Below are 22816 nucleotides of genomic sequence, written 5' to 3'. Positions count from 1 at the left end.
ACTCTCCTCCCCAGCCTTGCACATTTACAAACATTTATTTTAAAATAGTGTCAGCACACAGTTCCACATACAATCAAGATTATTCAACCTCCATTGCTAATTAGGTTTATTAGAATAATGTGCAAATCTTCAGCTGTTTGCAGTAAACCAATCAAATGAGACCAATTTAAAGAGCTCATTAATACAAACTAATAAAACAAGAGATTTCTCCAAATTCAACAATCTTTAAAATGCCACTTTTAACAACGACTGCAGTCTCAGATTTTTGAACCCCTTTATGGCAAGTGTCTTTAGTACTTAATAGAGCAACCTTCTGCTGCAAATGTGATGCATTGCCAGACACCAGTTCAGGGGTTCCGCATGTGCTTAATTCTTCCACCTCCAGACATAGCGCTGATGTTTGTGTGATTCCAATCTGCAACTCTTCGGGCCTATGGGTCATCAGTTCAAACAAATGTGCATAAATAAGTTATTAGGTGGTTTAGTCACTTTAACAAGGTCTGGAAGGAGACCAAAACTGTCGCCCACAGCTTAGAGGAAACTGGTTCTCATGGTCAAGAACAACCCAAGAACCGCCAAGACACAGTATTACTGTCTACAGTCAAGCCAGTTTTACATCACTATGAACTGAGAGGCCACTGTAAATCCTTTAAGCTCGCCTAAGGTTTGCAGCTCACCACATGGACAAAGAACATGGACAAAGAATAAGAATGAAGAAATGTATATGGCCATGTTTGGCCATAATGAGCCATTCAACCCCAGGAACACTGGGTAGCATCATGCTCTGAGGCTGTACACTGCACACAGTGGATGGAATTAGGAGGAAGAAGGCCTACCTCAGAATCAGCATTTTTGAGTTCCTCAATGCCTGAGCATTGGTGTCCTGAAAATGTATGACAGCACACATACACACACACACACACACAAACACACACATTTACGCAATAGTCAGTGTAACGTTCCAGTTAGCTCGTCTTTCCTGTCATGGTAAAAGTAATCACCTGTCTTGTGGTGTGTTTTGGAGCCCTGTGTTTTTTGTTTTTTGACGGAAATGGTCTTAATTGGAGTGGGGATCTGATCCCCTGTCTTGCTCGGCCTCCTGCCTGACGTCTCTGCGGACTCTCTCCACTCCGAGAGAGTGTTCAGCGTGGCTCTGCCGCGTGAGCCAGCCTACTTTTGGTGCAGGAGATTAATTGGCTATCACAGGAGTCACCGTGGAAACCTGGAATACAGCACAGCCCTGAGAGACACTGAGCCCAAACCAGAACATTACTGCACTGCTGCTCACACACAAACATACCCCCCCCCCCCACACACACACAATATGCCCACACAAACACACCTCCACACTCTTTTTTTATCCCAGTTGTTTGTTTAGCTCTCAGATTTCATTCTTTCTGTCCTGTACTCTTACTTACTTTCTGCTGTTTCTCTCCTACCTGCTGCTCCTTTCTCTTTTCTATATTAAGGCGTGTCTTTGTTCTAACCACTCCTCTGTCCTGCTGTCTCCATAGCGCCAGGATGCTCGCATCATCGTGGGTCTGTTCTATGAGACGGAGGCCAGGAAAGTTTTCTGTGAGGTCAGTCTCCAGCCACGCAGCGGAAAATGATTAATGGCAGTGATTTTCGGAGGGGAGAATGTGGAGAAAGAGCACATCTTTTCTTTCTTGGCTGATTCCCTGCTGCTCTCTGAAACTCTGCTGTAGGTCTATAAGGAGAAGCTCTATGGGAAGAAGTATGTCTGGTTCCTGATAGGCTGGTACGCCGATAACTGGTTCAAGATTAAAGACCCGTCAATCAACTGTACGGTGGAGCAGATGACGGTGGCAGTGGAGGGCCACGTTACCACAGAGATCGTCATGCTCAACCCAGAGACGGTTCGGGGAGCCTCTAACTTGGTAAGGTTTATATTCAGATGAAGTCCTCTCTCCCCATCTGTCTGCCTGCACTGCTGTGTTGTTCATGCCATATTACTGACCGGCCTACAGCTGTAGATTTGGTTACAAAGTAATGTTGCAGTATACCGTCTGTCCACTTTATTGGAAACCCCAGCTATGTCCTTCCACTCACCGAAGACTTAATGAGCTCCATCTGCCTTATAGGACCACTATGTAGTAAAATGACAGAGTACAATTACACCCCATCCATTACCCCACATTTTTATCATCAACCCTCTAAATCATTCATCCCTGATTAGTTTCTGACCATATAACATTGTCAGTTTACCTACATAGGTTTTTTACAGCAAACGGGTTTAGGACAGTAAGTATTTTTTACTATTATAGGATTTTTAGATGCACTCAGGAGCGCCCTCTAGTGTCCAACCATCTTATTGGTAGATTTTTTTAAAGGGCTAAGCTAGCATTAGACATCCACAACTATCCACACTACCAGTTCAGTGTTTGGAAACACAGGCCATATAGTTCATATAGTTGTCAAATTGTTGTACTCCTCACACAACACAACTTCTTGTCTTGTAATCGTGATTTTTTTTAAGTGATTGATGGTTGCACACTACACAGCCGATCACTGGATCACAAATGATAAGATCTTTCAAAAGGAGGAACTGCTGTCTGTCTGCTCTCCTAAAACGCGTTTTACCACAAATACACATGCAAGAACTGATGCCATGCCAAAATAAAAAAAAGCTATACAAACACCTCGAAGAAAAAGAAAAGAATATGGATGAGAAAATGGATGCTTATTGATGGTGTGTTACTCCACCTTCGGTTTTCTCCTCACACAGTGTCTAACTGGTGCTCTCATTGGCAACTTCCAGATGCTTGGGGGTGCACTAGCGAGGTTTGGAACAGCAAAAGTGTAATTTATCGCATGGATTTAAAGCAGTGGTTCATGGAAAAACAAATGGAAAATGTTCCAGGAACATGCGTGTCCTACCTAAATAAATAATGTTCACTGCACCTCCATCCAGTTCCATCAGTGACAGGGTGTATGTATGTCTACTACATGTGCGTTAATGTCATCGTAACCAACAGTGACATTAGGGCACTGTCTTAAAGCACTATGGTGATATAAGTGCAGTATTTACTCTCTTTTGAAACACCCTCAGCCTTTTTGCAGAGCTTGTTTGTCTGCTGGGTACTCCTGCTTAAGTGCAGTTCAGAACAGTGAACGATCATATGACCTAAGAGAGCAGAGACATTATCAGAAGAGGCAGTTCACTTTGTTGAAAAATGAGTGGAATAGCTTGTAATGTAACTGGGAATTATGTTGTATATATATTCTTATATTCTACTTTTTTTTTTACTTTTTTGTTTACTCGTTTACTTCATTTTAATGTTTTTTTTATTAGCCTGGTTCACATTTTATAACTCTCTCTCCTTTCAGATTAGACAGTGAAATTGTATGACTGGTCATAAATGCAGCAGGGTAGTGGAAAGCCAGGTCTGGCAGTACCGGGTCAGAACAGTCAGAACAGGGTATCTCAATATATGGGGAAGAGATAGAAAGAGAACTGAAAGCAAGGAAAAACAAAGGGGTTAGGAGGAGCGCAGCAAGGGGTTATACAGTGGGACAAAGCTGACCCAGAGGGTAGACAGGCACCAGCACCCAACCATGAATGGACTCATAGCCTTTCTGTCAGTACTGTTACTCAAAATTTCACTGTCATGCCATCTCTAGTATAAATATCTGAACTCATGATGATTCAATCAGTCATACATTTAGCTGTATATGTCTGTACAGGCTGTTACCCATTATGACCTAATTACACAGTGCTGTTGTTTTAATTATTTGATAAATAAAGAACATGATCTAAAAAAGCCAAAAAAACTGCTTCTATGCAAAATACAACACATGAACAGTAGTATGTAGTATGTCAAACGGCAGTCACGCTGCATCCTTAGTCTGCTTAAAAAGTAGAACAATAAGCAATGAACACATGCTCAACACACTCCTAAACAAAAGCCAACATATCAGTCATCCTGCTGTGTGTGTTATGTAGTCATGGAAAGCACAGCACTGCTTAAAATCTGCACATTCAACAGGTTGTGCCAATTTTTGCCATTTTGTGCCAATTTACTTATTTATTTATTTTATTATTTATATATGTATTCAAATTTATAGATTTTCTTTCTATATATCTATCTGTGTTTTATTTTGTTAAAATTAAATGTATGTATGTGACATCACAAAACACAAAACATCTAACATGGGAAAGTACATTTGAAACTGGAATTCAAGTGTGTTTGTCTTCTGTTTCAACAAGCTTACACTGAGCATCTGTGATCAACAAATCCTCAAAGACCTCATTATTTACATTTACATTAACATTTAGGGCATTTACTGATGGTCTTATCCAGAGTGACTTACAAGGTTACTTTACAGAGGTGGGCAAAGCCCTGTTGAAGTGAACTATCTGATCACCATGCCCACAACACAAGGGGGGGTGAACAGTAGCATGTCTCCTCCAGCACATGTGAAGACAGCCATCGCCTATTTTTGAGCTACCACTGATGCAGAATAGCTGAGCCTGTGCGCTCGGAGGAAAGCACGGCTCCCCAGCTCTGATACAACAGCTAACAGCTAACATTAGGAGTGATGTGAGGAGTGCCATCAACCTACCCCTGAGAGAGCAAGGCCAACTGTGCTCTCTCCACTGTATCACTCAGAGCCCCCCTTGCCCAAAGACCTCTTATTGGTGTAGCGCAGCAGGGAGTCAAACTCCAGTCTCCCACATAATGTGGTAGCTCACAGTCTGCAGTTTCTCTGCAGATATCCAAGATCTTAATTGGAACTCAGGAATAAGACTGACAAGAGCCAGATTGTGAAGGCTAGATGACTGGTTCAGAACATCTCCAAAACATCAGGCTAGTCTTGTGTGGGTTTTCTGGTATGCATTGATTAGTACCTATCAAAATTGGACCAAGAAAAGACAACCAGTGATCCAGCAACTGGGTCAGTGGTGCCCAAGCATGATGCCTCACAACCTACAGGACCTAAAGAATCTAGTGATAATATCTTTGGGCAAGATACCACAGGACACCTTCAGAGGTCTTGTGGAGTCCATGCCTGGATGGGTCAGAGCTGTTTTGGTGGCACTAGGGGACCTACCTAAGATTATGCAGGTGGTTTTAGTGTTATGGCTGATTAGTATATAACATTACTAAGTCTGGCCTCCAAGGCTGTTGTGTTGCTTCCGGCTTTGTTTGATGTATTTTTTCTGGCGCCAAAATCAAGAGCATATAAGGAAAAACCTGATTCCTGGCCACATATCAGAATTTGGATGGATCGTTGGCGAGCCCAACTGTCCTTAATTTAAGAAAATATTCGCTTGTTTTCTTTCCTAGTTTCACAATTTTCCCTGCTTTGATATGCTATGGGAAATGTTTATGCTATGTTTTGCCACTCAGTCCGACTAAAAGGGCATTTTCTGACAGGTAAAGGGTATCAATCCATGTCCTATAGATAGCCTGAAAATGAAACTTTGGGTACTTGAGTGTAATTCTTTTACTAAATGATATGATAATGATATCTTAATCGATTCTGCTCTTTGTGACCAATCGCCACTATCAGAACGATCTGTCACGATATACAGGTGCATTTTCACACCCTTAAAGCTCACAGGTGGAGCAGTGGAAGATCTGACGGCTGTCTCCAGAGTCGGAGCTGCTGCTATATCCCGAGGGGCGGATGGGAAGACAGGTGTGAGCTTCAGGATGACACGTGCTCCCGGGGGGAAGCTGTCTGGAGCTTCGCCCGGCTCTGGAGCTACGTGCTGGGTATTGGGCATGCATACGGATGCCCCTGCTGTCTGCCTGGATCCCACCCAGTCCGGGCACTCTTCCAGGTGGCTGTGCTTTACACCTGACAACAAAAAAGTGTCATATTGGACAGGCTTATTTGTGATAAGATCGCCGTGCTAAATTGGCTCGATAACGGAGTCATTTGCTCTCCCTTATTCCCTCCTGCCATACCTCTCTTTGATGCGATGCTTCTGAAAGGCTCGAAAAGCTTTTTGACGGCACCGTCTCTTTCCGCGCGTCTGCCCCTCCCCTCTTGCAAAATACGCACACGCTGCCCCTTGCTATTTATGTCAAGAATCAGCGCATGGCTGCCTAGAGCTCGGGCTTATTTGGCTAAGTGCACCTGTCTGAAGCCCAAAAGGCAGCACAGTCCATTCCCTCAGAGTGAGGCAAAGAGAGCAGATTGATTTCACATGAAACTGAAAGCTCCCAGACTGACATGGATGATATTGGAGTCCATGCGTAAAACAGAGACAGGGTCAGTCTGAGACATAGCAAAGGTTAAAGCATTTGTTTTTTAATTAGTAATTTATACTGTTTAACCCTAAACGCTAGTTGATCAGTCACGATTTATGTTTAGCATCTAAAGTTTGCTTGTTTAATTTTGCACCGGAGGTACAAGGCTAATGTAGCTCATTAGAAATAATATCTTGTGCCCTACTCTCACTGCCCAGGGTTCTACTAGTTTTTAAGCCATTTTCGGAACCTACCATGTGTGATTCTGATAGGGTCAGCTTCATTGTCAAGAGTGTTTTATTGCTAGGCCAGTCTAAGCCACTCTTTATTTGTGGGTTGGCAATGGGGAAAATCTGGGGTCCTTCAAGACCATCCGCCCCTGAAGGAAATTGTGTTGTGTGTTATAGCCAGTTTCATTGTTTACCCAGTTTTCTCCTGCATTTAGCCATTGGCAAAATTGCCCACCAGTCAGTCAGGTCTCCTACTATTACACAACACTACCAGCACTGTGAGGGTGAAGGCTAATACATGCTTTCTCTGAGACACTGGAAGCATCACTGCATCTTTTAGAGCTGCTGCTCTCACAGCATCACTGGACAACTCAACGAGCTTGGAGGAGAATGCTAACTGCCAGTTTTGCTACGTCAGAGGCCTGTGTGTCGGCTAGAATTGCAATGAGCGATTGGGGTGAGGGAGGGCCATCCTTTCCACCCAGAGAGACTGAGGCCAGTTATGCTTACTTGGACTCCCGGCCACGGATGGCTGTGAAATCACTGAGGATCAAACCCATAATCTCTGCAGAAGATCATTACCAAGGTAGAAATCCTGCAGCAGTAAGGAGAAAGCAGTGTGCTGGTCGCCATCATGGTGATCTTATGAACAGCACATTTTGCGTGACACAGCACAGTTACTGCCGAGTTAATGAAACTGTGTGTCACATAGTGTCAGAAACCACACTGGCCTGTGGTGGGGCAAGTGTGTGATGATTTAAGCATTGTAGAATTTAGGTCTGCAGCGCCAAAGAGAAAAGTATATCGGCATAATGTGCTCCCACAGGGCAAGACTGTACCTTCTTCTAACCAGACCTGACTCTCTTGCATTCTCTCTCTGTCTCTCCCTCGCTGTCCCCTGGCAGTCCACACAGTCACACACACTTTTCATCTCATTCCACTTCTCCTCGTCTGTTTTTCCAGACCTCTCAGGAGTTCCTGGCCCAGCTGATGTCCAAGCTGGGCGGTAAAAACCCAGAGGAGACAGGGGGTTTTCAGGAGGCCCCTCTGGCCTATGATGCTGTGTGGGCTTTGGCTCTGGCTCTCAACAAAACCGTGGGGCCCCTGAAGGCAAAGGGCCGCCGGCTGGAGGACTTCAACTACAACAACAAAGACATCACTGCAGAAATCTACCGAGCCCTCAACACCAGCTCCTTTGAAGGAGTCTCTGTGAGTACTGGTGGAGGGGATAAAAAAATATTGAAGGGATGGTTTGGCTAAAAACAAATGTACATAGTTTTTCTTCTTACCTCGAATGTAGTCAACCAGGACATTCATACAGTTTACATTTTTGTTGAATCATGTGTTCTAGATCTGATCCTCAATAGCGTTTTCACTTGTTATAATTATTTATTAATTAATCTACTCTAAAAACGAACATGTCGTTGATCACAACTAACCCCAGGAACTGTTGTTGTTCTCAATCAGATAGATTGCAATGTAAACTTTTTGGGATTTCGACCCAGGCTTGCCTCCACGGTCTAACTCAGTGGTCTCCAACCCTACTACTTGAGAGCTACCTTTTTGCAGACTTTAACTGCAGCCAAAATCTAACACAGCTTATTCAGCCATTCAAGGACAGGTCAGGTGGGCTGAATTAGGGTTGGATCCAAAATCTGCAGGAGGGTAGTTCTTCAGGAGCAGGGTTGAAGGCCACTAAGGCCACTGGTCTAACCCTAGATAATTCCTAGATAAAAGTTCACATGCAACAGGGGCTTATGATGTACTGACATATGACAATCTGCCCACATCAATGATAGTTTTAACAAGCCCCTTTCCACTCAGGCATTTCCATTTAAGGGGTACATCCCTGATGCTCGAGATCTCAAGAGGATTTCCATTACTATATTGTTCTGTATTGTACTTTACTCTGATACTTCACTCTGCTACCTTCCTAGTTAGCAACCTAAAGGCAACACAGCAACAAAATAACAGTCATATACCACAGTTGTACACCACAGCTTAAGCCAGACAAAGCAATCACTCATTTATAGTTCTGTTATTTACAAATGTCTCAAAAAAATAGATTGGAAATTTGTCCAGTGCCTACATCTCACAATATAACATCTTATAGTTATGTTATGATAACATAGTTATGTTATCACTGTTTATTGTTCGATTTTAACATAAAGAAAAAAAGTTTCTTTATCAACATTCAGTAAGGTAAAATAGTCCCATTCAATCAGTCAGCCCACTGCTAAACAACACCATCATACTGTGCCCTTTAGTCATAATAGTGGAGGAACAGCTCATAATTTCCCAGTCATCAGGGTTATAAGCAACAGCCCAAACAACAGGGGCTGTTACAAGTTATATTAATCCCATGGCTACACACACACTGCTACACACACTGCTACACACACTGCCAGAGCTTTTAAATAGGGAGAATGAACTTTTATGTGAAGCTGAACTTTGGTTCGTATTTACCCGCTCTGTGTTCCAATTATCCGATCTACCTTAAATGCTGCAGCAGATCATACTCCTTCTGATTGGCTGTTAGTGTAGTTATGTGAGGTTTGGGGCTGCTGTGTGAAATCTCCAGCATTTAGATTTCATTTGGAATCTTCCAAGTTTAAATCAAAACAAATGTTTTTCATTTCCTTATTATAATCAGTTTTGTCTTTTAATTATAACATTGCTGCTTTGTTATGGCTGGTGTTTTCGTCTTGTAAGCGCTGCCGTCATTGCTAGGTTCTATGTGGCGGAGTAATACTTGAAGAGCTTCGGTCAGAGTGCCATTATCGTGCAGTATTGGCACTACTAGAACATCTTTCAGCCAATCACAATTAAAAATTAGGCTGGTGACAGAGCTTCCCAATGAATACGAATGACAGTAATCATCCCCTTTGTAAAACTTTTATCAATCCCTTTTTATCCCCATTGGATTAAAGTGACTTTGTCGTAGGTTTCATATGTATATCCCCAGTCAGTTGCAATTGATGACTGGAAAATGAGGTTCTTGTAAAAAGCCTGACTTTGAAAGGAATCAGATTGCCATGTTACGTATTAGAATTGCAGAGAGCTTATAGTTTGCTCTATGTAAGTAAACGAGACATGAAAACAGTGCTGTAGCACTAAGCTTGTGCTGGAGCTACCTTCTACCTTTTCTTTGTACTTCTATTTGACAAACAGCATCTCATACAGTGTCAGAAACCACAGAAGCACACACATCTTGCCTGCATCTGGGGAAAGTGGGAAAAATTATGTAACTGATTCTTCGCCAACCTCCTCCTGCTTCGCAAGAGGGACCGCGATCGGATAGAGGCTGGGATCTGCTCTGATAAGAAGTGCTTTTTTATATCACACTGATATGTTTTTCATCTCGGAATGTCAGCCTAGTTTGAGGCATCGAGGGAGGAGATGTGCTAAGGATGCAAATGTGAGAAGGGCTGTGACGTAAGTGGAGTGGAAAAGTTGAGTTTGTCCGAGAGAAATGAATGTGTGAAAATGTGTCTCTGTCTCTTCCTCCAGGGCCACGTTGTGTTTGACGCTCAGGGCTCCAGGATGGCCTGGACTTTGATTGAGCAACTGCAAGGCAAGTGAACCTCTCCGCGCTGTACAGTTATGACAGAAGCGGTAACTGTGTTCATTATGCTGATTTGTGATTATGATAAAGCGATACAGGCCGCGGTTTTGTCAGACAGCGTAATTGCTTACGACTTGTCAGAGCGCTGACAGATTCATCTGGCGTGAACGTAATGTGTCAGTGCAGTGTTTATTCGCTTAGTGGGTCTGCTTGTGTTGCTCGATATTGATTCAGGTACAGGTAAACCACAGGTACAGGTCAAGTAGTGCAGAAGACAGATTAATGGAGGGGACCTTTTTGCGATTGGCTAATTGCAAGGTGCAAAATTGTTGGTGCAAACAGTCATTCCTTCATTTGAGCCACCGACGCCAAGCCGAGCGTGAAGACATGTCTGGAAAAAGCTTTTAACGAGTGGCAGCTGCAGGTAAAGTGCTGTGTTCGGGTGGCAGCGGGGCTGATCAGTATGCTCTGTTGCTCATGGACGTGGAGATGATTTATGATCTGCTACAGGTGCTGAGTGAAACACCCCGGAGCTAACTGTTCATGCTCAGATGTTCCAGATCTGTGACCTGAGCTAAAACAATGCAGAGGAAATCCACTCTCTTTTACACGAAAACCTTGTATCTCCAAAATGGAAACTTTACCAGAGGAGGAGACAATGAAAGTCAATGGGAGAAGGTTTTATTCCTAGTCATTTTCGAGCATTCCTATTCATTTGACACAATGTAAGGAACAACTGCCAGATTCACAATATGTCAAAAAGTCGTCAAAAAAAAACGTCAACATTGAGATGCAAGGTTTTTATGTGACGGCAATAATAGGCATTAAAACTGCATATGCCTTGTTGAATATTTCATTAAATGCTGGAGCGTTTGCAGAAGAAGGCACTTTTATGGCTCTGCCAAATTAGGTTTTTTGAAGTGAGGTTGAAGACAGCCCAGCAGCTGTGATCCCACTGCTGTTCCAGAGCACGGTGTGAAAGGCCAGCACTTCACATGCTGTTAGTCGCCAGGTTTTGAGACTCGGTTACGTTTTGAGCTCGCCCACCTCCTTCATACAGAGCTGTGCTTTGTTTCTGTTTCATCCTACCGGAGTGATTTCTCTCTCCCTCTTATACCTCCCTCATTACTTTGGACAACGTTTGTCTGGTTGTTTTCTCTAAAGCGCCTGGTCCTACTTATGTTTGTTGCCATGGTGATGCAAATGCAGGAAATGCAAATGTCTGAACAGAGCAGTTAATGTGGCCTTCTGGCCTTTGTCTGTGAAGCACGCTCTGTTAGCTGTAATTGAACGTTCCCTCTGCATATTTGTGTCGACATCTCCGCTCCGATCACAGACACTGTTTTTTTCCCAACCCCTGTTAGTTTACAGTGGTTTTGCTGTATATTGAGTTTACACATGGCCATTGTTGCTGTGAAGCCTGTCCCTTCAGTTGACTTACATCCAGACTTACGAGGCTGTGAATACGCGTAGAGATGCTCGTCTCATGCCTCTCGCCCTGTCTAACTGGCAATGGTCAGAAGCCGATCAGTACCAAGAGCCCTTCAAGCTTCAAGTACGGCTCGGCTTGACTCGCCATCCCTTAAGATCCACAGAAGACCCACCTCTTATTATTAGTATTAGTATTAGTATTATGGTCTCCATACTGGCTTTTGTGTTTAGTAGTATCTAGGATTAGAGGTATCTTTGGATCCTATTCTATACAAACTAGCTAAGGGTATTTTATTGAGTAAATAGTGAAGCGCTTTTGTAAGTCACTCAGCTGCTAAATGCCCTAAATGTAAATGTAAGTGGTGGATTAAATCGTCCATCATCTGCCTCTCATCTGTAATAAAGAAGCTCGGCTTTTGCCTCTGGTTTATATATTGTTTTAGTCATTCTATCTCTAGAGTCTCGTAAACCCATTTCAGGCATTTCAGGTTTAGGGTCAGAGTACCTTTTCACACAGTGCTCAAGGTTAGGTCCTATTATAGTGAGGATGTTTAGATGTAAAACACATGGATACTCTCTAATATGCAAGTGCCTTTAAAGGCAACTAATTGGAAAGGCAAAAAAAAATAGAAAATACTTCTTGCTGTAGAAGCTGTAGAAATGCATATCAACTTGTTAGCTTATGCACATTTGTTTATCCTCTTGTTGTCCTGCTGGATAGTGTCATTTATTATATGTACTGCCCTGTACGTTTATTGCACTGCTGGGTTGTGTATCTGAACTCTATGTTGTCCTTTTTTTAATGCACGGTTGCGGTGTGTTGCACAATGGGCCTCAAGAATGCAGTGTTGTTCCAGAGTATACAATCTGCACTGAGGAATGGCAAGAAAAACACACACACAACTTTATTTGATTAGGGTCATAACAATTTACAAAATCCATAGTTCAGATCAATACAATTACAGTGTGGTTTCAGTTCACTACATTTTTGATACTACAGAATTAAGGAGTGACTTCAGTTAGGTCTGATGTTGACTGATGTATGAATAGCTGTTAATTGATGATAATAATTTAATAATAATAATGAATTAATTTGTATAAACAGTCATTTTTGGGTTAGAATGCCTAGATGCTCTAGATGTGATTTAATGTAATGGCTGATCTGTGTATGTAGTTACAGTCATTTGTGTTCAATCTGTGCTCTCTGGGACTCTCAACCATGGATGGCTGTGGCCTCACCAGGGATCAGACTGGCAATCTCCCAGTGATTGGCCAAGACCAAGACGACTGTGCTATGCAGGAGCCCTTTGTTACCATATTTTTGTCCATGTTGTGCAGCCCTAATGAGCAGCCTGCAGTCCTGAGCATGTTGATGCTCCAGCCTCCACTGCCACGCGCTGATTAGAGCATCTCTGCTAGCGCCGTTTGCGTCCGTGGCTGTTTCAGGAGAGGTTTTTGATCAGCGCTCATGTGTTCTCCTGTTCAAGCTGTCGTGGGCCTTTGTGCCCGTATCGCCCGGTGCACGCCGCTGTATTTGGCAGTGTTAAAAAGGAGGTTTGTTTTGCCTAGACATTTTCCTGCTTTGTGGCACCCATTCCAGAAAAGGAGATCGCTGCGTTTGATAGGTCATTAGTTTAAGGCTAATTGGAGCAAGGCATGGCTCCAGACAATGAGACGATGCGTACGGTTGGCCTGTGATAGTTTCCGCTCTGTAGTGGAGCTCATCTTTATGAGTCACAGTGCAGGGCTGCAGATACAGGCCAAGAACCCCTCCCCCCCCCACACACACACACAGGCTGGTGCTGTGTAGAGCAGGGGTCCAGTTCTGGTCTCGGAGGGCTTTAGTGCAGCATAGTCTGATGATTTTGCTTCTCAGACACGTTTGATTTTAAATGATCAGTTAATTACTGGGATTAGTGGATGAATGACTGTCCAAATTGTTTTGGGTTCCAGTCTAACAGGACCAGGATTGACCCGTTTTCTGCCCACTGCAGCATTCTTTCATAGCAACTGTTGCCAAGTTGAACAAAAACCTTAAAAACTGTTTCAGCTCTCTCTCTCGCTTGCTCTCTCGCAGCCTCTTTCTTTTTTCTCTTTCTCTCTTTTACTTCTGCCTGTTGCTCTTCTCTCTCTCACTCTCAACCTATTTTTCTCTGTCTCTTTCTCGTCTCTCTCACTCTCTCTCACACTCAGTCTTTTTCTCTCCTATCTCTTTCTCATGCTCAGTCTCTTTCTTTACTGTCTCTCTCTGTCCCTTTCTGTCCTCTCTTTTTCTCTGTCTCTTTCTCTTCTCTCTCGTCCTCTTTCACACTAAGTCTTTTTCTTTCCTCCTTTTTTTACAGTGGTAAAAAAGTATCAAGTGGGTGAGGTAAAGGTGTCATGTGGGGTTTAATAGTGGGTGGGATTTAATAGTGAGTGAGGTTTAATAGGAGGTGGGGTTTAATTGGTGATGCGGTTTAATAGGGGTTGGGTTTTTTCAGGGGTGGGGTTTAATCGGGGTGAGAATTAATAGTGGGTGACATTTAATAGGGGGTGAGGTTTAATAGAGGGTGAGGTTTAATAGAGGGTGGGGTTTAATAGGGGTGAGGTTTAATAGAGGGTGAGGTTTAATAGTGGGTGAGGTTTAATAGAGGGTGGGGTTTAATAGAAGGTGAGGTTTAATAGAGGGTGAGGTTTAATAGAGGGTGAGGTTTAATAGAGGGTGGGGTTTAATAGAGGGTGAGGTTTAATAGGAGGTGAGGTTTAATAGTGGGTGAGGTTTAATAGTGGGTGAGGTTTAATAGTGGGTGTGGTTTAATAGTGGGTGAGGTTTAATAGTGGGTGTGGTTTAATGGGGTGAGGTTTAATAAGGGGTGAGGTTTAATAGGGGGTGGGGTTTAATAGGGGGTGGGGTTTAATTGGAGGTGAGGTGTAATAGGGGGTGAGGTTTAATAGTGGGTGGGGTTTTATGTCTGTACCTCAGGTGGTGATAAGACATTTTTGGCAGCGAGAGGTGCTCTTTTGTCTTCATCATGTTGGATTTTGGGCGGTGGAGGAGGAAGTGCAGCTCTCTCTGAGGGACTGGACTGGCCCGGCTGTGATGTCTAAGTTGCTACTTGGTCAGGATCTGTCTGTTGGTAGGAGCTCTCTGATGGTACGGAGATACTCTCTGTTTAGAAGCCAGTAGCAGTCTAGTTTAGTTTAGTTTAGTGTTCCAGATCATTTGATCATTTGGTCGACTTTGGTTAGACTTTGATCAGCAGTGCTGGACTGAGGCTGCAGTGTGTTGGGGGTCAGTGGGTTACTCTCGCTTTCTTTCCTCTCTCTCTCCTCTCTCTCTCTTTCTTTCTCCCTTTCTTTTTTCCTTTCTATATATTGCTCTCTCTCTCCTCTGTCCTTTTTTCACCCTTAGACTCTGTCATTGTCTTTTTGTTTCTCTTCATGTGTCTCCCTTTGTCTCTCTTTCCCTCCCTCTCTCTCTCTCTCTCTCTCTCTCTCTGTCTCACACTCAGATCAGTTCAGTATGTATATATATATATATATATATATATATATGTGTGTGTGTGTGTGTGTGTGTGTGTGTGTGTGTGTATGCATATGTATATATACACATACATATCTAAAAAAGAATACATGTAATAAATAAAAAGGTCTATGTTAATTATTAAACATATGTGCATTTAAAACATTTACTAAACAGACATATAGAAGAGTGTTAATTATTAAATTAGAAGAAAAGAAAAAAAGAAAAGAAAACTTTATGAGTGTGTGTGTGGGGGGGGTCGTTGGGGGTTGTGACATTCGTACACATATTTCTCTCTCTTTTAATTCTCTCTCTCACTCTTAGGCTTTCTCTCTCCTTCTCTCAATCTGTCTTTCTCAGATCTTTTCATCTTTCTTAGTCTGTCTCTCTGTACCTCCCTCATACACACACACACACACACACACACACACACACACACACACACACACACACACTGATCTCCCGGGGGGAAGCCGAAGCCGAATGCAGTAATTATGCTTAATGATCACCTGATAATTATAATGGTTCTCACTTAAGCTAATTTCTTGTTGTGTGTGGGGGTGGAGGCCCCCGGAGCCCCGTAAAGACCTGGATGCCCGTAAACGTGTGTTAGTGAGTGAGTGTGTGTGTGTGTGTATGTGTGTGTGTGTGCTTGTTGAGTTATGTCCTTTCTGTGAGTCTGATTAAACAGAATGAAGATGAATTCTGGGTGCTGCTGCTCTCTCTGCAGCGCGGGGGTTTCAGTGTTCTGTGTGGAGAGCTGAGTTAAGGGAAAAGCACTGTGTGTGTGTGCTGTTGTTAAGGGAGCTGGGAGCTATGAGGATTGATGATGGCTCCTGCTTTGAGGCCGCTGGCTGCGTCTAAAGACAGAAAGTAATGTTTTTATTAAGAAATCTGTCCAATTTCTGAGCTGTCCCACCATATTGATTTAAAACGCTGTATAATGGGACAGACAGGTCTGCCACCCCTCTCTCTCTCTCTTTCTCTCTCTTGCACTCTTACTATACCTCTCTTTTTCTCTCTGGTGCCAGTTTCTCTCATCCATTGCTCTCTCCATCTGTCTCTCTACTCTCACTCTGTCTCTATACATCTAGTTTCTGTTTCTATCCCTGTATCTCTACATTTCTCTAATGTCTCTCCCTCTTTCTCTCTCTCTCTCTCTCTCTCTCTCTCTCTGTAGGAGGAAGCTATAAGAAGATTGGATATTATGATATGACCAAGGGCAATCTCTCCTGGTATGGGAACGATAAGTGGATAGGTAAGATGCCGAGATCTTTCTTATATTTCACCCATTGTTCTGTTCATGTCCGTCATTCTTTCTTCATTTCTTTATCTCTCCGTCTCTCTATCCCTCCTTTTTCTCTATGGCCCCACGTGTGGTAAGTGTTGAGAAAAATGGGTCCAGCCCAGACAACCCATTGTCCATGTGGAAAAGCCCCCGGAACAGCTGCCCTGTGTGTTTTGAACCTTTCAGCCCTGCAATGGAAAAGAGGTCAAGCTTTTTGCGTGACAGTGATGATACATGTATAGCTTCTATAGCCTGTCATTACGTGCAATAAATTGTACAGAGACAACAGTATGCACCTATAACTGTTTCTTGTTCACTCTGCTCTTCTTCTGGACCAGTTGTATGCAAATGAGCTAAGCATCAACCAGTCAGATTGTAGATATGTGGCTGAAACAGTAGGCAAGCAATGAGCTGAGGATTCAATTCCCCAACACACTCAAAATATGAGACATTGGGTGATTCTTTAAGGCCACTTTGGGTTACAGAACTATCAGACAAGTCTGCATACACTTTTATTAGCTTGCAGTAGACAGCATTTTTTGGGAGTGCAGTTCAGAATGTCCACAGTGTGTTAATGGCATACGCCAGTGATAGTGCAAATGGACTGAAATCAGCAGTTGAACATCCCAGTTAAGTTGTTAAGTTTATGGTTAAACACTCCTGAACTCTGAATGGGCTGTAGCCCCCTCAGCACTCCCTCCTTCCACATCACTGCTCGACCCATCTCTGTCGTTCTCTTTCTCAGAAAGCACTGTTCCTTTCACTTTGACCCCCTCATATTCCTGTTGGTCTCGAGCGGTCACATCCACACCCACACTCTCACGCGCACGCACACAAACCCCATAAAAGACGGATTCACCGCAGGCCCGGTTGCTGGAGGCTCTTAATCAATCAGTCAGTCAAACTCTATTTAGCATTCTGTCCGTGAGAATAGTGCCGCTCCAGAGAGCACTGCCTCGCTCCGTGACATAAAAAATAGAAAAAAGAAAAATGAACGACATTAGAAAACTGCCACTAGGTAATTCCGAAGCATAAATTGAGCAAGCACACTAATAAAAATGTGCCCCATATAGCAAGAGTGATGGTTTCATTTAATTTTCTAATCAAATTTCATGACCGGTTTAAGCTCAGTTTCAGGGACGGTGTGTGGAGAAGATGCCACCTGACAACTGGAACAAAACAAACCCAGAACAGACCCAGACAGGCGTTAAGAGACTTTTCTGCTTCCTGCCGTGGACTTAGGCGAGTATGAACGGCCCAATCAGCATGAGCAGTGGTGACTTGTGCTCTCCAAATTGGTTTTGTCAGCCATTTAGTCTCTGTGTGGACTTGGGGTTTCACTGCATCGCTAACTAGTCCGGAGGTCTCCAAACCTAATGCTGGTGTACCCCTGCCCTGCACGTTCAATCTTCATCTGCTCTTTTGAACAACGGTCATTCGATTTATAAGTAGAAGGGCTGTAAACCAGTTTAAGGAACAATACAAAAACATTCTTTGTTTGTTAGGAACATAAATGTGACCATATGTAGCTGTTTGGGAGATGGAGGTAATATAGATAAACACATACAACTGAATAAATCTTTTAGGATGATTTTGGATTTCGGATGTCTTATTTAAGCCTCAGGCATTTCGTTTGGTTTGCCCTTAATTGAAGTGGGTGGTATCACCATGCCAAGCTCCAAAGAGCTGTCTGAGGTTTTCAGAAAGAAGGGATTTAAAAAGATCTCAGAACAATCAGAAATCAGCCGCTCCACTGTCCGCAAAATAATTTAACAACTGCCAACATGGACAGTTCAGGCCATCCTAGCAAGTTCAGTCCAACAGCAGACGATCCTAAAATGTCATCATGGGATTTGCAGGTAGCTCTGGACACAGCTGAAGTCAAAGTACAGCATCTACCCTCAGAAAGAGAGCACACATGTTTGATGTTCATGGGAGCATGGCCTGAAGCTGTCAAAAAAACATCAGGACAGGACTAAAGTTAGCCAGAGAACACCTTGACCAAGACCAGGACATCTGGAACAATGAGCTTTGGACAGATGACTTATTATTTTGACACAGTAACAGAAGACATGTTTGGCACAAACCAGACACAGCACAGCATTTGAGTACAATAACCCATATCAACTGTGAAGCATGGAGGTGGAAGTATCATGGTTTGGGGCTGCTTTGCTGCAGCAGGGCCTGACGAGTTCTCCATCATAGAGTCCACTATGAATTCTTTGTTGTATCAGAAAGTGCTTGACAATATGTGAGACTATCTAAAAGATTCACAGAGCTGAAAGAATTCTGCATGGAGGAGTGGGAAAAACTTTCTCCCAGACCGATTGACAGTTATAGGAAACGTCAAAGTGCTGGGGAAATTCCAGGCATGGATGGACAAAGGATGTCCTAATGTCTTCTATTTATGTTAAATACACTGTACAAGTGATTTTCTCAGTTTTCATGTATATAGCTATGTTACCTCTATATTACATCAAATGTCCAGATGTTTAAATATGTCAAAAAAGACAAATGTTTTCATGGCTGTATACAACATGACTATATAATTTAACAATGGCTTGCTAATAATCTGAGTTTATTAGAGTAATGAAAACACTAAAATATGCTTGATATGGATTATAGAGTTAGGGATATGATCTACTGGACTAGTTAATTTATATCCATAGTAGGGGCTATGTGCAGCTTTTCAATAGTAAGAGTCCTAGAAGTGAAAAATGGTGGCAGACACTATGCAGGAAAAGGAATAGAAACATAGAAAGCAGTAGAATAGGTAGGAAAGACGTTTGTCTGTCGAGCATGAAGCCAAATGTACTTTGTTGGGCTGGAAATATTCTACCAGCTGTCAGCAGCTGTTCATAATGAGCCATTTGCCACTTCCCATTAGCAGCAAGCTAGTAGTGATACACTTTCATTGATGTTTAAACATTTCTTTTTATTCTTTTCTGCTACTTTGGTTCATGACTAGACTAGATTTCTCAGTAATTATTTAAGCATGAAAAATGAAAAGTATTAATCAAAAGTCTTTTGGTTTGGATATGGCACTCCAGTTGTGTTGTGGGTGTCACTGGGGTTATTTAGCTCTGATGCTGAAGGTGCGATGGCATATCACAGCGCTCATTATGCAGCCGTTCATGCTCCATGAGCGTTCCCTGAATACAGTGAATGTGCGCCTATCCACTTTTAAAATGAGCTTATTAGCTTATTAAAAACCCACCCAACCGTTGAGCTCCATGGCAACTGTAGCCAACTACCGTCACCAAAAGTGCTAATTGTGATTTTCACAAGCCCTTCTGCAAGCCTCTGGGTGGGAGCGCACAGAAGCAGCATTTGTTTATTCAGCTTTTCCACTGGAAATCAATCTGATATGCTGGTAAGGAACCCATAGATGGTTCTTATGTGTTGGCTCCTTGCTCTCTGGTGCTGATAGAGTACTTTGCAGTCTGTTGAGTGTGCTGTCCACCCTTATGATCCACGTTTGACCTCATGTTATTATTTAGGATTAGCTACTCATAGCTTGACTGACACTAAATGGCTGTATTGAGAATTGTGTTTTTTAGGGATGATCGTCAGATTAATAGCAAGTTACTGTAAGGGATTTGCTCATAACGTCTCCCCACTGTCCATAAAGCCCACCTACATTACAGCCAAAAAGAGAGCATTATAATACATTGCCTTGCCAATCGGAACCATGAAAGATGAATAGAGATGGAAGTCTTTAATCCCAACATAAAAAGCTAAGCCACATAAAAAGGCAGATTCATAAAGTGAGCCGCCAGATTAACAGTGACATTTGAAGAAACACCTTTGCTCATTCATAAACGAGGATTATCAGAGTGTTCTACTGCATTGCTGGTGTGAAATCTGACACTAGCACCCTTTTCCCACTTTTCCTTGTGCCATTAGCGATTCATAAACCCCAGCGTCTCAGCTTTACAAAAGAAATGGGTTTTATGAATAAACAGTAAATAAACTGTGAGAGGCAGAAGATACGTTTCTGAGCGTCCGTTGGTCAGTTTCAGTTTTAACTCAAAGATGATTATGTCGACCTGTCTTAATAGCTTTGTAAGTTACGTACAATCTATGGGCTCTGCAGACTCTACAGGATGGGCTCTACAGATTCAGGAACTGAACTGTATTTCTGCGCTGCATTACCACTATGATATTAATAGAAACATAGAGAAACATCAAATTTGATGGGCTGGCAACAAAAAGCTTAAAGTCACAAAAAAGCCTGTCATACCTTTTTTTTGTACATTGCCATGGCAACACTTCTGTCTCTGAATCACCCACACCCTGTGTGGAGTCCAAGCCAAAACACAGAGAAAAGGCTACGCTCACATGCATAAATAAAAGGACAGGGCCTTATACTTTCTTTTCAGTAAAGACACACTAGCGTTTGAGGTTCACGGTGTGTCACGTCCATGTACCAAGCTCTCATTATTCAACTATGCCAAGGTCAATACAGTTTTCCATTCTAGGGTACGTTTAAAGTCATAAGCTCAGTGGTTCTGTGCAATTTGTGGCAAGCACTGAAACTGTGTTGTTTTTATTGATTCTTTTGAGAGAAATACCAGATGCTCGGGGATATAATACAGCAAATATTGCTTATTTACAAAAAAGCCACCCAAGCAGGTAGTGTAACACCCAGTCCAGGCCAAACTCATACAGGTTAGTAGGATGAACATAGTAAAAACATAGCTGAAAAAGCAATAATATGAGCAAGTGTCCAAACTAAAAGTATAAAAAAAGAGATGTCATACACGAACAAAATACTGACAGACAGTACACGGAATACGCAGTAGGTTGGCAATACACAAACAATGTTTATACAAATATACAAAATGAAACACAGCCAATCAGATTCAAAGGTGGTGCAGATCTGCGGAACTGTACACGTTTGGAATCGTACATGATAGGATGGCTGCGAACTTGTGATGATAACATGGGAGTTCATGAAATCATGGGAGGTTGAGTTCTCAGAGTTGACGGTAGCGGAGCTTGACACCCTTATCTTAAGCTCTTTGTTGTCTTGACATTATTGTTGCTTATTTGTTGCTCTATTTCACCAAACAGTGTTTTGGCTTCTTTTATTATATTCTGTAGCTCTGAATCTGTGATTTATGGTCCGTTTTGACACCTAAATAGGCGGAGCGCTGGTCATTAATATAAATTGATTCATTAATGATTCAGTCATGGATGCTTGCTGAGTTTTGGCTAATCTGAGCTGAGCAGTATAGTTTGTGTGTGACTTTCTTTTTAATGTTCTGCAAATCATGTCCAGCTGTAGCAGCAGTTGTACAGACGGATGTAATATTCACTATTCACCTAATCACTGTCTGCCTGCAAATGTGATCTTTAGTATCAACTATTCAGAGAGCTGTTGGACAAGAACCTTAATTTAGAGCAGGGCTCTCAAGCCAAGCAGGGGGCAGTTGTTTACTTCCAAGTCTTTTTGGAAGTAAATATCTGTGTGACAAAGTCTTGCATGATTGATGACATCACGCAGCTCCTTGGATATAAAGATATCAGTTCTTCGGTCATCTTAAAGTGGCTCTAACGTATTTAGCAAGCATTTTTGTTTATGTCTGTACTCTCATCGAGTGCCAGTGACTAGTCACTGAATCCTCGTACTTGGATGCACAGCTGATCATAAATGTCAGCAGGCAACTCGCTGATCTGCTCAGCCACTGTATTTGCGGTCAGACTTACGCTTCTAAGTAAAGTGGCCTTTTCTTTCAGGAGACGAGCAGGCTGAAGCATGCGGTCTTTTAGAAACTGTCCCTTTGTAAACGGCTTTCCTGCTTTTGCGATGAGCTCACTCAACACATAACTTGCCCTGACGACTGCATCACTTTCTCTTTTTTTGCTCAGTGAAAATAGTTCTGCTGCAGGGGCAGACTTCCGCAAAGCTGAAGAAAGTCATCTCTCCCTGTCCTCTCTTCCTGTCCTAGCATACAGATCTGTACCATGGTGTGAACCGAACCGTGACTTTTGTGTACAATTACACCTCTTATAGACCATATGTAGTTGGTTGTGATGTGTAGCCAGAGTCTCAGTTGACATTTCAAGCTGATATTGGTGATGAATTTGTGTTTAGGGGACTCTAGATTTAAAATATCTGCATTTACTCATTTTACTACATGTATAATCCTGCAGAGATAAATTCTCCAGTTTGGTCGGGTCAAGTTCTACCTTCAAGCTAGATCTCCTTCTGCATCACACATGATGCTTCCAGCACTGGGTAAGTGAAGGGTAGGTAGGACATGCTTTCTCAGAGACGCTCAGTGAAGCTGTTGCTAATGGAGCATCTTTGGGCAGCCGAACACACTTTAAGGAGAGCGCTTACTACCAGTCCTGTTACGTTACCTGTGTGGCGTATGGCACTAAGTGATGATGGGAGAGGGAGGTCCTTCCAGAAAGAGAGAGGCCATTAACGCTCTCTTGGACTCCCAGCCACAGATGGGCAGCATTTTAAACTGGAAACACAGAGATGAGATATAAGCAAAGCTAACTTCAGCCTAAATCTAGGCATAAACTTGAAAGTTGTGTGGGATTCTGTAAGGCCTGTCTGGCTTG

At 42.7% G+C, this 22816-nt stretch overlaps 1 protein-coding gene across 3 annotated transcripts in view; it reads left to right on the top strand.

Annotated features, from left to right (window-relative positions):
- gabbr1b (gamma-aminobutyric acid (GABA) B receptor, 1b) overlaps positions 1-22816 on the top strand; it is a 191592-nt gene that overhangs the window by 135857 nt on the left and 32919 nt on the right. For all 3 annotated transcript variants that reach the window (XM_072675872.1, XM_072675871.1, XM_072675870.1), the window contains 5 exons: positions 1515-1580; positions 1707-1898; positions 7415-7660; positions 9962-10025; positions 16130-16207. In XM_072675872.1, the coding sequence (XP_072531973.1) occupies positions 1515-1580; positions 1707-1898; positions 7415-7660; positions 9962-10025; positions 16130-16207 (646 nt within the window). The remainder of the gene's footprint in view (positions 1-1514; positions 1581-1706; positions 1899-7414; positions 7661-9961; positions 10026-16129; positions 16208-22816) is intronic.

Source organism: Salminus brasiliensis, chromosome 3 (genome assembly GCF_030463535.1).
Source record: "Salminus brasiliensis chromosome 3, fSalBra1.hap2, whole genome shotgun sequence".
In the NCBI taxonomy this organism is placed as follows: Eukaryota; Metazoa; Chordata; class Actinopteri; order Characiformes; family Bryconidae; genus Salminus; species Salminus brasiliensis.
This window is presented reverse-complemented; position numbering and strand designations above follow the sequence as displayed.